Source organism: Actinia tenebrosa, unplaced genomic scaffold, assembly GCF_029948245.1.
Source record: "Actinia tenebrosa isolate PJP-AT-01 unplaced genomic scaffold, QUT_ActTen_1.0 PGA_scaffold11__36_contigs__length_13525064, whole genome shotgun sequence".
Classification (NCBI taxonomy): Eukaryota; Metazoa; Cnidaria; class Anthozoa; order Actiniaria; family Actiniidae; genus Actinia; species Actinia tenebrosa.
In genome coordinates, this window is record NW_028292571.1 from 3,113,975 (window position 1) to 3,127,999 (window position 14,025).

General features: G+C 37.8%; 1 protein-coding gene across 1 annotated transcript in view; it reads right to left on the reverse strand.

Moving 5' to 3' along the window:
- LOC116301179 (uncharacterized) overlaps positions 1-11,572 on the reverse strand; it is a 51,555-nt gene extending 39,983 nt beyond the window's left edge. The window contains exons 1-10 of the mRNA XM_031710198.2: positions 11,341-11,572; positions 5,599-5,624; positions 4,665-4,703; positions 3,302-3,355; positions 3,117-3,203; positions 2,614-2,676; positions 1,509-1,553; positions 1,294-1,347; positions 1,139-1,192; positions 358-411 (exon numbers count right to left, since the gene is read on the reverse strand). Of these exons, the coding sequence (XP_031566058.2) occupies positions 358-411; positions 1,139-1,192; positions 1,294-1,347; positions 1,509-1,553; positions 2,614-2,676; positions 3,117-3,203; positions 3,302-3,355; positions 4,665-4,703; positions 5,599-5,624; positions 11,341-11,404 (540 nt within the window). The 5' untranslated portion in view covers positions 11,405-11,572. The remainder of the gene's footprint in view (positions 1-357; positions 412-1,138; positions 1,193-1,293; positions 1,348-1,508; positions 1,554-2,613; positions 2,677-3,116; positions 3,204-3,301; positions 3,356-4,664; positions 4,704-5,598; positions 5,625-11,340) is intronic.
- Positions 11,573-14,025: the final 2,453 nt, after the last annotated feature.

Genomic DNA, 14,025 nt, shown 5'->3' on the forward strand with positions numbered 1-14,025 from the left:
TTGTAGAATCTTTCTCGCCTAAAATATCTTCACAAATTTTCCCAAAGTCAAATAAAAAGCAAGTAATTCGTAATTTCAAAACAATACATTCACTTTTTCTTGTGCGCGGGCCGTTGGAGGTTCAAACGGACTTTTAGCTAAGAAAAGAGATTGCTACGCCAGCGTTTTTGAAAAGTTCCGTTTTCAAACGTCAACACGACAAAATGAAAAGGGCGTTTTTAAAAACTTCTACTTTGGGAAGCGTTTTTAAAAAGTTGCATTTTCAAGTGGCGTATTTATTGGATGGGTGGGGATGGAAGGCCAATACGCTATGTCCTATCGGCACTGTTACTTTTTACAGACGAAGTTTGAACTTACTGGAGGGCCATCTCTTCCAACATCTCCCTTCGGGCCAGCTTCTCCTGCTCTTCCCTGACAACAGTAACAAAGTAAACCAGTTATTTTCTGGTGCGCTCATAATAAAATAGATTATATATCAAAAGCCATGGCACGTGTATACAAAAAAGGGTTTCGTCGACTACAAAGGACATTGAATCAGTGTCAATGTCAAGAGGCCCATGTTCTTGACGAGAATAAGACGCAGAAACACAAGTCGTTCAAGCTATTCTTGGATCTTGTTGGAATTACCTATCTGCTATCGCTTTACGCCTATCGCCTAGCTATTGTCTATCGCCTTTGACGATGACAACTTTTTTGAAATAGGTGTATAATCAAAGCAGAATGCTGCAAAAAGATTATACAAGCGGAAACGCATCAAACGTGATTGCACTGGGCGGTTGTAACATTCTGTGATGTGTGGGAAAACATGCAAGCATAATATAGCATGTCTCAAAGATTATGTTTCTAGCGAAGTTCAGCGCAACAACTGCATCGTATGTCTTAATTGCTAAAAAGCCACTGCATTAAGTAAAGCACGTGTCATAGAACGGCTACAACAGGGGTGGAACAACTGATTCAAAACAATTTAAGGGGGCTTGACCAAATTTTGCGAATGGCACTACAGGCTTTTTATTCCTCTTCAAAAAGCATAACCAACGTTCTGAAAGGGAGGGGGAGGGGGTGGGGGGATACAGCCCCACTTTGCATCCGCCCTTGTACAGCAAGCAATAATAAGTACCTTAACGTTCTATGTACTTACATCGTTTCCATTAAGACCGGGTGCACCTGGTGGTCCCGCTAACCCGGGTCTTCCCTGAAATGAACGGAAAACACGACATACATTAGGTTGTTAAGAAATCCACTGGAAAAAAAAAAGAACATATCTAAAATGATTGAAGCACGAATGATGCTTACCGTTGGTCCCACGTTTCCTTGAAGCCCGGCTGGACCAGGTTCTCCTCGTTTACCCTATGGAAAACACATACAAATTGAGTTGTCCGCCTGTAAGCATAGGTTATTTTTTCTTCCTCTCCGTATGGTTGAGCAGCAGACTTTTGCAAGCGCTGGATACCTTCTAATGTTCACGTATTGGTATTATGTAAGCTACTTTTTAAGAAAAATAAACTCACGTCGTTGCCACGTTTTCCAGGAAGACCAGGTGGGCCAGCTGGTCCCTAATTAAAAGAAATAAAAGTTAACGCCAGAAATAGTACATGGCAGGTACACTAATTGGTACATAAAATCTAGTGTGTCGTTCTGGTTTTGTATGATATTGTAATGGGTATGTGTGCTCATATGTGCTGAACCAATGTGTTAGGATGTGAAGTATTAGAGAGATGTATTTATCTGGAATGGTTTTGAGGCGTTTATTTTTACCATGGTTTGTGTTGTATCAAAGCTGTCGGTCGTCTAGTATAGTGGTGATGGAGTAGTGTAAAGTATTGTTCTCCTACGGGTTTTGCGGTGTGTATGTATGTGTCTGGATTGTGTTGTGTCAAACAGGTTCTGTGATGTAATGTTCTAATATGGTTTTGTGTGGTATGTGTGTCAAAGTATGTTAAGCCAAAAGTTGAAATGTTCATCAGCGCCATCACGTGCTAAACCACACATTTAAAAACAACTATCAAACGCCCTAATATAAATATATGCATTCACTCGCTAAAAACACCCATTGAAAAACAACTATCAAACGCCCTAATATAAATACATGCATTCACTGGCTAAAAACACACATTGAAAAACAACTATCAAACGCCCTAATATAAATACATGCATTCACTGGCTAAAAACACACATTGAAAAACAACTATCAAACGCCCTAATATAAATACATGCATTCACTCACTAAAAACACACAAAAAACAACTACCAAACGCCCTAATATAAATACATGCATTCAATCGCTAAAAACACACATTGAAAAACGACTACCAATCGTCCTAATATAAATACATGCATTCAATCGCTAAAAACACACATTGAAAAACGACTACCAATCGTCCTAATATAAATACATGCATTCAATCGCTAAAAACACACATTGAAAAACGACTACCAATCGTCCTAATATAAATACATGTATTCAATCGCTAAAAACACACATTGAAAAACGACTACCAATCGTCCTAATATAAATACATGCATTCAATCGCTAAAAACACACATTGAAAAAAAACTACCAAACGCCGTAAATACAACTCCGCCAACTAACAAACACCCTTTCAATAAACTTACAGGAGCTCCAGGCTCTCCTTTGATGTTACCAGAGTCATTTGGATCTGGTCCTTTTTGGCCACCCTGTAAAAACAAATACCAAATTCAAAACAAATTTAAAACACTGGATTGCAGTTCATACCTGGGGAAAAAACAAAACAAAAAACAAACAAACAAACAAAAAACAACAAAAACAAAACAAAACAAACAAACAAACAAAACAACAACAACAACAAAAAACGACCGTAACTCATCATTCGAGTTGACTCGAAGTGACTCAGTAATTATAGAGCATTCGACTAAATTACTGAAGGTGGTGGGTTCAATTCCCATCTGAAACCTCAGATTTTTTTCTGAGTTCTTTCTCTATCACCACTTATTCAACGTTTATTCATATGTCTAATATTCGTTCTCAAAATCAAACACTACCTAGACATTACATCAGTAATGTAAACGGGGAAATATTTACGATCCTCACTCCACATAATACTGAATTCGTGTTCTTTAGTGTCATACTGACTTACCGGTGATGCCCCACCGGGTAAACCTTGTGGGCCTTGTAGTCCTTGTTGTCCTGGATCACCTGTTTCTCCAGGAGGTCCTAAAACACCCTAAGAAAGTTACATAATAATAATAATTGGTTAAGCTGGGTTTGAAAGTGATTACTGTTGATTTAATAAGAGCACGAAGGGGGATTTTTTGAACTTACCGGATACCCCGGTGGTCCACCGGGACCACTATCTCCGTCCGGTCCTGGATCTCCCTAAGACAGAATGATGCAGTCAGCTGTTAAGAACGGTTCTCAGGCAACTTAGGGGTCGTTTACATGATACCGAAATGTGTGTCTTTCAGGAACGCGTTTATTTCTTTTATTTCTTCGTATTTGTTTACATGATACATGAGCAAAATTTGATATCGGAACGAGTCATTCCTAAATGAGAGTTCATTCCGCTTTTCGTTCCGGAACGAAACGCTCGTTCCGGGGGTGATATTCCATACCGGTACCATGTGAACGTGGTACGAACACTCATTCCAGAATGAAAACACTCTCAATCTCGTACCCAGAGCCTGTGTTTCTTCTGGCCTGTGGGGAAGAAAGAGAGCTCTGGCACAATCCATTTTTTTGGCGCATGCGCAATTTTCCAGAAGTAAAATATAATCAATGAAAATCATGCTTTCAAACAGAGTTTTGTGTTTACTTACGAACAAAATAAGAATTAGGAATCAGGAACATTTTTATTTTTATTTTTGACAAGTCTTTAAACGCATGCGCTCTCATATCGGAAGTGCAAGAAATCCTGGTCCCAAAAATGGATTATGCCAGAGCAATCGTTCTTCGCCACAGGCCAGAAGAAACGCACGCTCTGGGTACGATATTGATGCGTTGCAAGCATTTGCAAGAGAGTTAAAAGAGAAAAAAATGGCGGCCATTGTGCTACCGTTAACAATGGATGCTAATGAGAAATCTTTTGTTAAATGGTACCAACATGATTTTTCTCATGTAAAACGCGGTATGACATTCAATTATCGTTCCGGAACGAACTCATTCCGGTATCATGTAAACATCCCCTTACACGAATTGACTTTGGCTTCCGTCCATTAATTACATATGAACATTTTAACGCAGCGAAGAGAATTTTTCACCTTTTCAGACCACGTGTCATTCTCTTGAGAATATGATTCCTTTGTTTGACTTGTATCCATATTCATGTGTCTTCTTATGCACAACCGTTTCACAAAGAAATCATACTCTGGAGAATGACATGTGATCTGAACTCGGGGAAAACATGACGCCCAGGGTAAAGAGGTATATTTTTTCCCAACCGCCAAAACTGATCTTGATCCGAATGGCGTAAGCTTTTTTTCTCGTTTCCCGGATCCCGCGCTATATTTTATCTGTATCCCTGCTTACGCAAAAACCCTACCGGACCATGTATCCTAACTATATAATAAATTTTGATAAATGAGCTAAACATTTTATTAATTTTTCCATTCATTTTTTGTTATACTTTTCCTGTTATTTTTTAATGAATTATATTTAAAACCATTGATTTTTTAAGCTCGTCTCTTACCACTTCTCCAGGTGGGCCAACTGCTCCTTTTCGCCCTCTCTGTAAGGTGAAAAACGAAAAGTTAGAAATCAAGTAGAGCAGTAAAAACAAAACATTATACAGTTAATCAGGGCACCAGCAATGGTTCTATGCCTGGTGAGTGCTTATCTAGGTTCAATATAGATATTATTATGGCGGGAAACTCGTACACGAGAAAATGGTACATTTTGACTCCACTACGCTAGAAATACAACACACACACTTTTGTAATACATGAGCAGGTGGGTCACGCTTCCCCTATGACCAAGACCTCGTAACGCCCCAGCTCAAACTAGAGGTAAGTTTCTATAAGCCAAGAGAGGCTAGAGCATCACGTCTTTGCAAAATGGGAAAACAAAACACCTTTTCTATCCAAACTCAAGTGGAACCACGAGCGCAGGGAGGATTATATGCCGACGCCATTCCATGTTCGATAAGATTTACAGACCATAGAAGAGGGACCTCGATTTTTTTTTTTTTTTTTTACCACAAAAAATTCTTTAACACGCCGGTTTTTTCGACGTTTTTAGTGATCAAAACAACCAACGGAAAGAGTGCGAGCTCGTTGACGTCAGCGTATTTGTCTGTCCTCTTACTGATCATAAAAAATAGACAATCAGCGCGCGAGGGATTAACGTACAATTTGTGATAAAAAAGGTTTCGAATAAAAAACAACAACAGTAATAAAGGAAACAACAGACGCGACAGCAACGACGACAAACAAACAAACAAACAGCAATAATAACAACAGATTACTCTCAAAATCAATTTGGATGCGATGCTAACAGGAGAATACACAAAAATGTCAAAAATTCCATTTTGTATTTTGACGATGTTGGCCTTAAATCCAAGATGGGTTTATAACAAGTTATAACAAAAACACTAAATCGTAACAATGATAATAAACAATACTTACTAAGGGTGCGTATGTTGGGGGTAGGACTGAAAGATAAAAAAAGAACAGAACGATCCATTAAATCATACATATATGAAGAGGCATACTATAAAAGGTTTTGTGCAAAGATAGGTTACATAAGGTCCATTGCTGTTAGGTAAAAGACCCTTTCAGGGCTACTCTTAAGTGCTAAGTTGGTATGTATATATATATGTGTGTGTGTGTGTGTGTGTGTATATATAGTCAAGAAGTGATACGGGATTGGGATGGGATGGGGGGTTGGGGGGTGAGGTTGAACTGTGTGATGCAAAGCGTAAGCTTGATTGTTGCGAGCTGCTTGATGAAATTTGTATTTTTCGCTACCGTCCGTTAATCAAAAATATTCAGTCGGTACCTTTTATGTTGTTGACTGGCGGCAGTGAAAAAACAATTTCACCAAAAGCCGTTAAAATGTCTGAGTTTACGGAATATAGAAAACCGCAGTAATGAGTATACACTATCTAACAAGCTTCGACGAGTGGTTCTACAGATATATTTAGATATATCATTCCAGCAAATTCTAAATGTGGATGCATATATATATATATATATATGGTATGTTTGCTTCGTTTGTAATGTCTATCAAATACCAAAATGTATGACCAGCGTTTCCCTATTTTAAGACAGGTGCCATTCCCTTGAGAATATTTCTTTCTTTGCCAGTAACACTCGAGTGAATGGACATTAAGTAACCCCTGTCCCCACGAGTTAGAAATAGGAAAGCCTTTGTTCACAGTAAAAAGGGAACAAACGTAATTTGAAAAATCAACTAATTAATAAACTTTTTTTTTTTCAATACAATACACAACTTCAAGCCTGTCGGCGTCAAATTTATTTATAATGCCTGGTATGCATATTGATACCCGTCGGTTTTGTCGTTACATTCAAGTTGTATAACCAATAAACCCAATGCGTGACATAACAATAGGTCACGCCATGTGAGTCACGCATGAATGAGCATTCATCGTGACAAGAGGAAAAACAGGTATTCGAGAACAGTTAAAAAAAGTATAAAAACAATAACTACATACAGTTAACAATAACTACATTCTAGTTGACTAGGGACGGGACCGCCATTTGAGTGGCCATTTGAGCCACGTGAAGTTCTAACCATTTGCAGATGTAATAACAAAGGCCGCACCTTCTCCTTCGTTATTTTAAGATTATGAGTGTTGGTCCAGCAGGGACTCGAACCACGACCTCCCGCACTCTATATTGCTGAAAGAAATTTATTTTACGCATCGAGTATAGACATGTATCATTTCCCGCCATTTCCAGTTGCTGAAGATGGTCCCAATTATCTAGCCTATTTGATTTCCATTTTGGTACCCAGGACTTCTTAGCTCCATTTGATCGGCAGGAGGTGGGAACTGATCACTCACGTGTAATAGGGACGCATTTAGACCTACAGCCATCATAACAACAGATGGCTCGACCAGGGCAGTCGGCACTAACGGTGCACTCGCTCTGAACCATGTTCTTACATTCTGCTGGTTTGACCTGGCGACAAGGAACTATGAAGCAAAAGACAAAAGCGATTTGAATTTGATTATGAACTTCAAAATCAATCGACAAGACTGAAAATGGTTAGCTTACGATCATTCCAACTCATAAAAAAGAAACAAGAAATAGACATGGCTGCCAAGTTTGCTTTTTTAGCACAAGAAACCAACACGGCTTGATATCACTCACGAGAGAAACCACCTGACAACGTACTCATACAATGACGTAACAATTTATTATCCCGCTTAAATTAAACAAGGTAAACAAGCCTTTGCATCAAAACGAGGTTGCAGTGTATTTATCTTCACCAATTTTGAACAATAAGTCCTTTTAGCTTGGGTGTAATGTTTTCCAATTTCAGACCACGTGCCATTCCCTAGAGTATCATTTCTTCGTTTAATGGTTGCACATGAGAAGAGACATGAATTTGGATGAAACTCAATCAAAGAATCTTATTCTCAAGAGAATGACAACTGCTCTGAAATGGGAAAACCTCGGATATGCCCAAGCTAGGTACAAATATATGCCTTAACACTCACTTGATGAAACTTAGGCTACCTTGTTTTGACACACACACACGATATTTGGACCATGTCATCTGTCAGTCAACTGCCAATCAGTTTCTGTCACGTGAATTCTTGTACTAAGTCATTTTTAATTTTCAAAACAATGTGGGAAGCCTGGGAAAATGGCTACTTTATCTTGGTTTGAAGAACATTAAAAATTAATATTTTCTTGGACAATTAACACGAAATAAAGGAAAAATCGAAAGAGCAAAATAAATAACTAGTAATACAATACAAACACCTAAAATAATATCAAGGTAAACAAGAACTATGAAAGATTTTGAAAGATAGCAAAAATTCGTTACCATAGATACAAACAAGGCATTTCCATGGACACAAGCAAGAACATGTTGCCATGGACACAAACAAGAACATGTTGCCATAGATACAAGCAAAAACATGTTGTCATGGACACAAACTAGAACATGTTGCCATAGATACAAGAAAGAACATGTTATCATGGACACAAACAAGAACATGTTGTCATGGACACAAACAAGAACATGTTGTCATAGATACAAACAAAATGTTGCCATGGACACAAACCAAGATAGGTTGTCATGGACACAAACAAGAACATGTTGCCATAGACACAAACAAGAACATGTTGTCATGGACACAAACAAGAACATGTTATGGACACAAACAACATGTTGCCATGGACACAAAAAGTCCTCTATGTTTCAGGTAAATATTTTATCAAATACACACAACAAGGCCTATAGATTTGCACAAAAACACCAAATACTCAATGCCATGGACACATAAAAATTAATACTGAACTTTGAATTAATTATTGACGAATATTAGAATAAGATACAAAAGGACGTAGTTAGCATTGAATTCTCACACTTGTTTGACAACTCTCGAAAAAAAACTGTGAGAACTGAAATAAAATAAACTTAACTTCATTGCACAAGACAAAAAAAAACTTCATTTTCGACCAGGCTGTAATTTTTTACTGAATACCGACAGATGACGGCCCAGATAACGTGATACACAACCAAATAATTCAATATAATTCAACTAATACAGGCGTTAACTGCTTAAACATGCAGAAAGAAAAGCTAGGATAATACTGGAGGTAATCAAGACTATATTCCAAACGTTATCGTAGTAAATTAAGTCAGTAAACAATGATTGAAGTCACATGCATGAAAGAGTTATATCAAGAGAAAATGAACTAAGAGATGGAATCCCCATCATGAGCACTCTTTGATGCTATTTCTAGAATTTAGAGCGCGCGCAGAAAAACAAACGATGGCAGATCCGATTCTAAAATTAGCATCAAAAAGAGGCCTATGATGATTACAAGCATAAATACCAGAGATTCCTTCTCTTAGTTCATTTTTTCTTGGTTATATTTAGAAAGTGAATAAGGATTGAGCATTAGAATTGACTGAGATGAGTTAAGTAAACAGCTACAATTACAACTTTGCACAGCCTAGATGTTTAAAACAGTCGTTTACAGTAAAAAGCTTTTAAGCAGCAAGCAATGCCCATTAACGAATAATTTCTAGTCGTATGGAACACTCCTTACCTTTTTCGAGTCATGATCCAATCGTTTTTCAATTCTTTTTTTCCAGCGAAGAAAAGACTGGAAGCCACTTTAGCTTCAGTAACTGAACAAACTTCAATAGCCATGTTCCCAGACTCTCACGCATGCGCCGTAAATGTCACTTTAGTTGTGAAAAGTCAATGATACAAACACGTGCGGTCTGGGACGGGGATCCGATCTTTTCTTTGTATGTTTTTGTCACCCATCCACGTTAGAGCTAGCGCGGCAGCAAGGTGGATCGAAGAAAGTGGGGACACGGTTCGGTATTTTTGGAATAAAAGTTAAAAATAGCTCGATACTTCAACAGCCAAGACGAATCGATATAATGGAGCGTCAAAGACCTATTTCTCAATCAATGTAGAAAATGATGTCTACATCGTAAAATAGCGTGATGTTGGTCATGCTCGGTGCCCTATATTGCTCAACGCATGCGCAACAAGACGGTAAAAGTATGTGACGTTTCGAGTAACGAAGAGTTTTCGATACGAAATGTTTCCTTTAAAATAGTATTGGAAGCAACAACTTTCAGAAAAATATTTTTTTGGAATAAACATATATAAGACAAATGAATCAATGGTGTTACTTTTGCACAACATGCACAGAAATTACAGAAATGTTTGACCTTTTTTATTTTTCATTTTTTTAAAATTTGTGTTCAAAAAATAATTTTTAGTACTAGCCGCGCCATTATAAGTATTATCAATGAACTCTATCACAGTATTTCAGTCGGCCATCTTGAAATCCAATACTCGCGTCTATATCCAAAATTTCTATTTGCAAAAACAGCATCTCATATAAGATAATACATACGAATCAAAAAACAGATATTTTTGGAGCTCAATGATTTTAATTAAATTGAATTATTGGGTGATTTGACTAGTTTTTTAACTGATAATTTCTCACAAGGATTTTCAGTGGTATCACATTACGTCCAGACTGAATAAGACTGGCTGTACACCCCGTGTAAAGCTTCACAACTAGGCTGATACAATCCTCTTTTGTATATAAAGTATTTCAACTTTTTCTCTAGATTCATCCCAAAAAATTGTAAAATAAAAAATATCTCAAAACTGCATACAAAGAGATTTTTTTGAAGTCGTCTAGTAAGCTTCGAGAAACTTTTCCATATCGCGTGTTCTTTTAAAATATTTTATGTAGCGCAAAGGTTTTAATTTTGGCTCCATATTTTTATCAATTATTTTCACCTATGATTCATAATTCAGTAGATTTGCCGGTATTTGATCGCGTGAATGGTAATTCTTTGGATAGAAATATCCGTCCTGATGCGAGTTAATGATTGATAATCAGTTGACCCGAACAAAAGACCGTTGTTAGTGCTTAAGTAATAGACCTTTGTAGCATTTTTCTCTCTAGATTGGAAGCAATTGTAAACAAAATGGGGAATAAATAGCAGATTCTACCCAATAATCATATATTTTTATCAAAGTTTACGAATTTGGAATTCTTTGGAGGAATTTGGGTAAATGCAAATGTTTAGGGCTTTGTACCACAAATATTAAAAGAAGTTTACATGCAGTTGCCATCTCTGTAGCCATTGTAAGTTGTGCAGAGGGTAAAGAAAACTTCTGGGTCTCAATAGTTAATGTATTTAGTGGAGAAAGCTCTAGACGACGAGAACATGTGAAGGTATTGGAGAAGAAACCCGAAACAATTCGACCTGAAAAGATGAAAGCTGATCCTATCATCAATGAAGCCTTTGCACGAGTCGGCACCACCGAATTTTGAATGTGACTGCAATAGCTGCATTTAACACAATCCATTCAAGTCAAATAGGGTGGAAGCAAGAACCAAGTTCATGCTGCCGTTGTAATTAGTAGAAGCAAGTGAGGAGGAAAGAATCGCGTTATGGGTAGATTCTTCGCTGACCTCTTGAGATTCTCTGATGCGGTTCTACCGCTATTTTGCTTGCTATTTTCGCGTCTCTATGCTTTAAACATTAAAAGTCACGCTCGTTTTTAAGTCGTGTGTGTGGTACAGTGATTTGTGGTGCTTTCTGCTAATACATATGTAAAGTTTGAGGTCGATTTTCAATGGAATACAAATGGAATGCGAAGGTGAAGAAGTGCGAGTCCTTACCTTGTGCAACGACAGCCACGAATAGAAATCCTAAAAGAAAAATGCTTGTACGGAAAGCCATCATGCTAGGGATTGCCTCGTCAGAGGTCCAAACTGGTGGAAATGCTTACGCACTACTCACCAAGATACTGGACCAAATTGCCGACCGCCTCTCGAAGCAAGATCCAACTTTACTTCGTTTGCAGTGTACGGTGGTAGCTCCGAGGCGCGGCCAGACAGCTCTTAATAGTCTTTAGGGTAGGAGATGTTATTCAAGAAGTGCAATATGATATGGTCACCATTGTATTGCGTGAAAGTGAATGTAGTGCATTCAGACGATAGGCTAGACAAGAGCTATGTGTCAGGAAAAGGACTGCATTATACTCTAGTCCAGCTTTTGATCTCATGTTCTTCAAGGACTTTGGTCCATAGTATGTTTTGTGAAAATGGTCGCACGCACAATGGCCGAATCGTTGCACTGAAAATTCCTTCTTTTTCAATGGAATATTGGCTGTAATTCGGTTGCAATGCGATATTAGCTCTTACAATAATAACACAATGAGCCTCAGTCCCAACCTAAAATCTATTCAATCTCTCTCTCTATTTTGAACTTTTATATATCAATTGTAGAATTTTTTAATGTTAAAATATTCAAATCATCAATTATATTTTTAATAAGTATGAGTTAAAAGGAAAGTCTTGAAAGTCTACGAAACGCTAACTGACCTAGTCGTTTATGGTGATAGGTCTATTGTGAATGCCCATTCACTGTTGATTATTGACGAGTTTGTCTAGTAGATAGAATGACAAGGAGGTCATCGAAGACACGTCATCTGTTGGTGAAATCTAACAAAGGACAGCGTTGTCCATTGGCTTCATTGGATAAAATTACACTCTGGAGTAAGAGATGAGGTCAAAAGGGCACATTTCTACTGTCACGCTACGATTGAGCCCAATACATCTTGAAGAAAATCACGGCCTGCGTGCAGCCCGAGATTCAATCCTGTTGAGGCTAAAGTTGGAAACCACGCAAGATAATAACCAAGCGTCCGATGCATGGAAACTTAAACAAATGGCTTCTATTTCTCAGAGGTAGCTCAGAGATCTAGAGCTAAAGTATTCAGTGTTGAGTTGTAAAGCTGGAGTTGTATTAAAAGATTTTCCTAAACTAAAAGTACTTGCACGAAGAATGAGATAGTGTCTAGAGTAAAGAATGAAAAGAAGTTTAAACTGGAGATCTTTGACTGTATTTCTAGATCCTATATATATAATATATTGTTTTTGCATGTTGCTTGGTTCATACCAAGCCCGAAATGCACTATGGGTAACCTGCGAAAGGTCAACGGTAACGATATGGAATGCATTTCCCAAAACTTTGTCTGCACAATCGACCCTTCAGAATGATTGAAAAAGAATCGAAAGCATTTCCAAGTGGTCCATATAAAAGAATAATTGTCTTTGGTAAGAAAGTTTGACACCGTCCAACAAACGTAACTTGGTTTTATTTTGTAATAAATTTCTATCAAGACTTCTAGCAATGAAATGCTATTTCTCTCATACTAAATTCGTTGCTGACCGGTTTAAATTGGTACGGAGTGAGGTAAACATAACAGGACCATGACTGCATTACCACGGCATTAAACGACTCGATCAACCTATAACGACAAATTCAAAAGAAATACAAACTGAACAAGCCCTAACAGCAACAACCACCCTCCTCCCCTCCCACCCCCCCCCCCAAGACATTTTTGAGAGAAATATAACCACAAATCTGAACAATCAAATAGGATTTAGCATTTAAGCATTTCCACAGTGCATGTGGCCCTTTATCCACTCAAATCTAAATGGAATTGTCAGAACTGTTAGACTGTTGGAAATTGCAGAGGAAGGAAAATCGGAGACGTGAATCGAACACGGAGAAAACCCCTCTAAACACAGGCAAGAAATAAGAAGCCAATCTACTCATGCATACTGACCACACCAAGTTTGAAATGCTATTTCTCTTGTCATAGCCTAGTGGAGCTAACTGCATACACTTACTTAATTCAAAAAACGTTGTCATCCGGCTCCAAAGGCGATAGGCGATAGGTCATTTCGAGACGGAAATGGTTTCGACTAATAATTATAAACATTGATTAGAATCAGTCTCAACACTAAGGTCCATGTTCTTGATGAGAATAAGGAGCAGAAACACAAGTCTTTCAAGCTATTCTTGGATCTTGTTGGAATGACCTACCTTCTATCACGTTTTGCCTATATCCTATTGCCTATATCGCCTGACGATGACAACGTTTATTGAAATAGAACATATATATACAACCATTTGGATGGAGAAGATTTGAAAGTTGTTTTCTTTTTCTCGAAGTAAAACCCTCAGAGAAAGTCAAACCGAGTTCCCTACAGGTACCAGTATTTACGCTCAAGATTACATCACAAATAAATACAAATTGACTAGACCAAATAAAAAGCTACACTCGCTTGGTTTGACGAGCCAATCAGACACGAGGTATCCCGGGAAACCTTGCTTGTATATTTGATGCTTGGATAAACATGTTGAGTTTCCCAGTGTGAGTGTCGACATAACATTGAAATCCAGAAAACTATGGAACGAAAACGACTTTGGAAGCATAAGGGACACTTTTTTATTTAATGTTTTGATTTTTCTTTAGGTTTAAAGGCGTGTGCACGACCATTTAAGTTCATGCT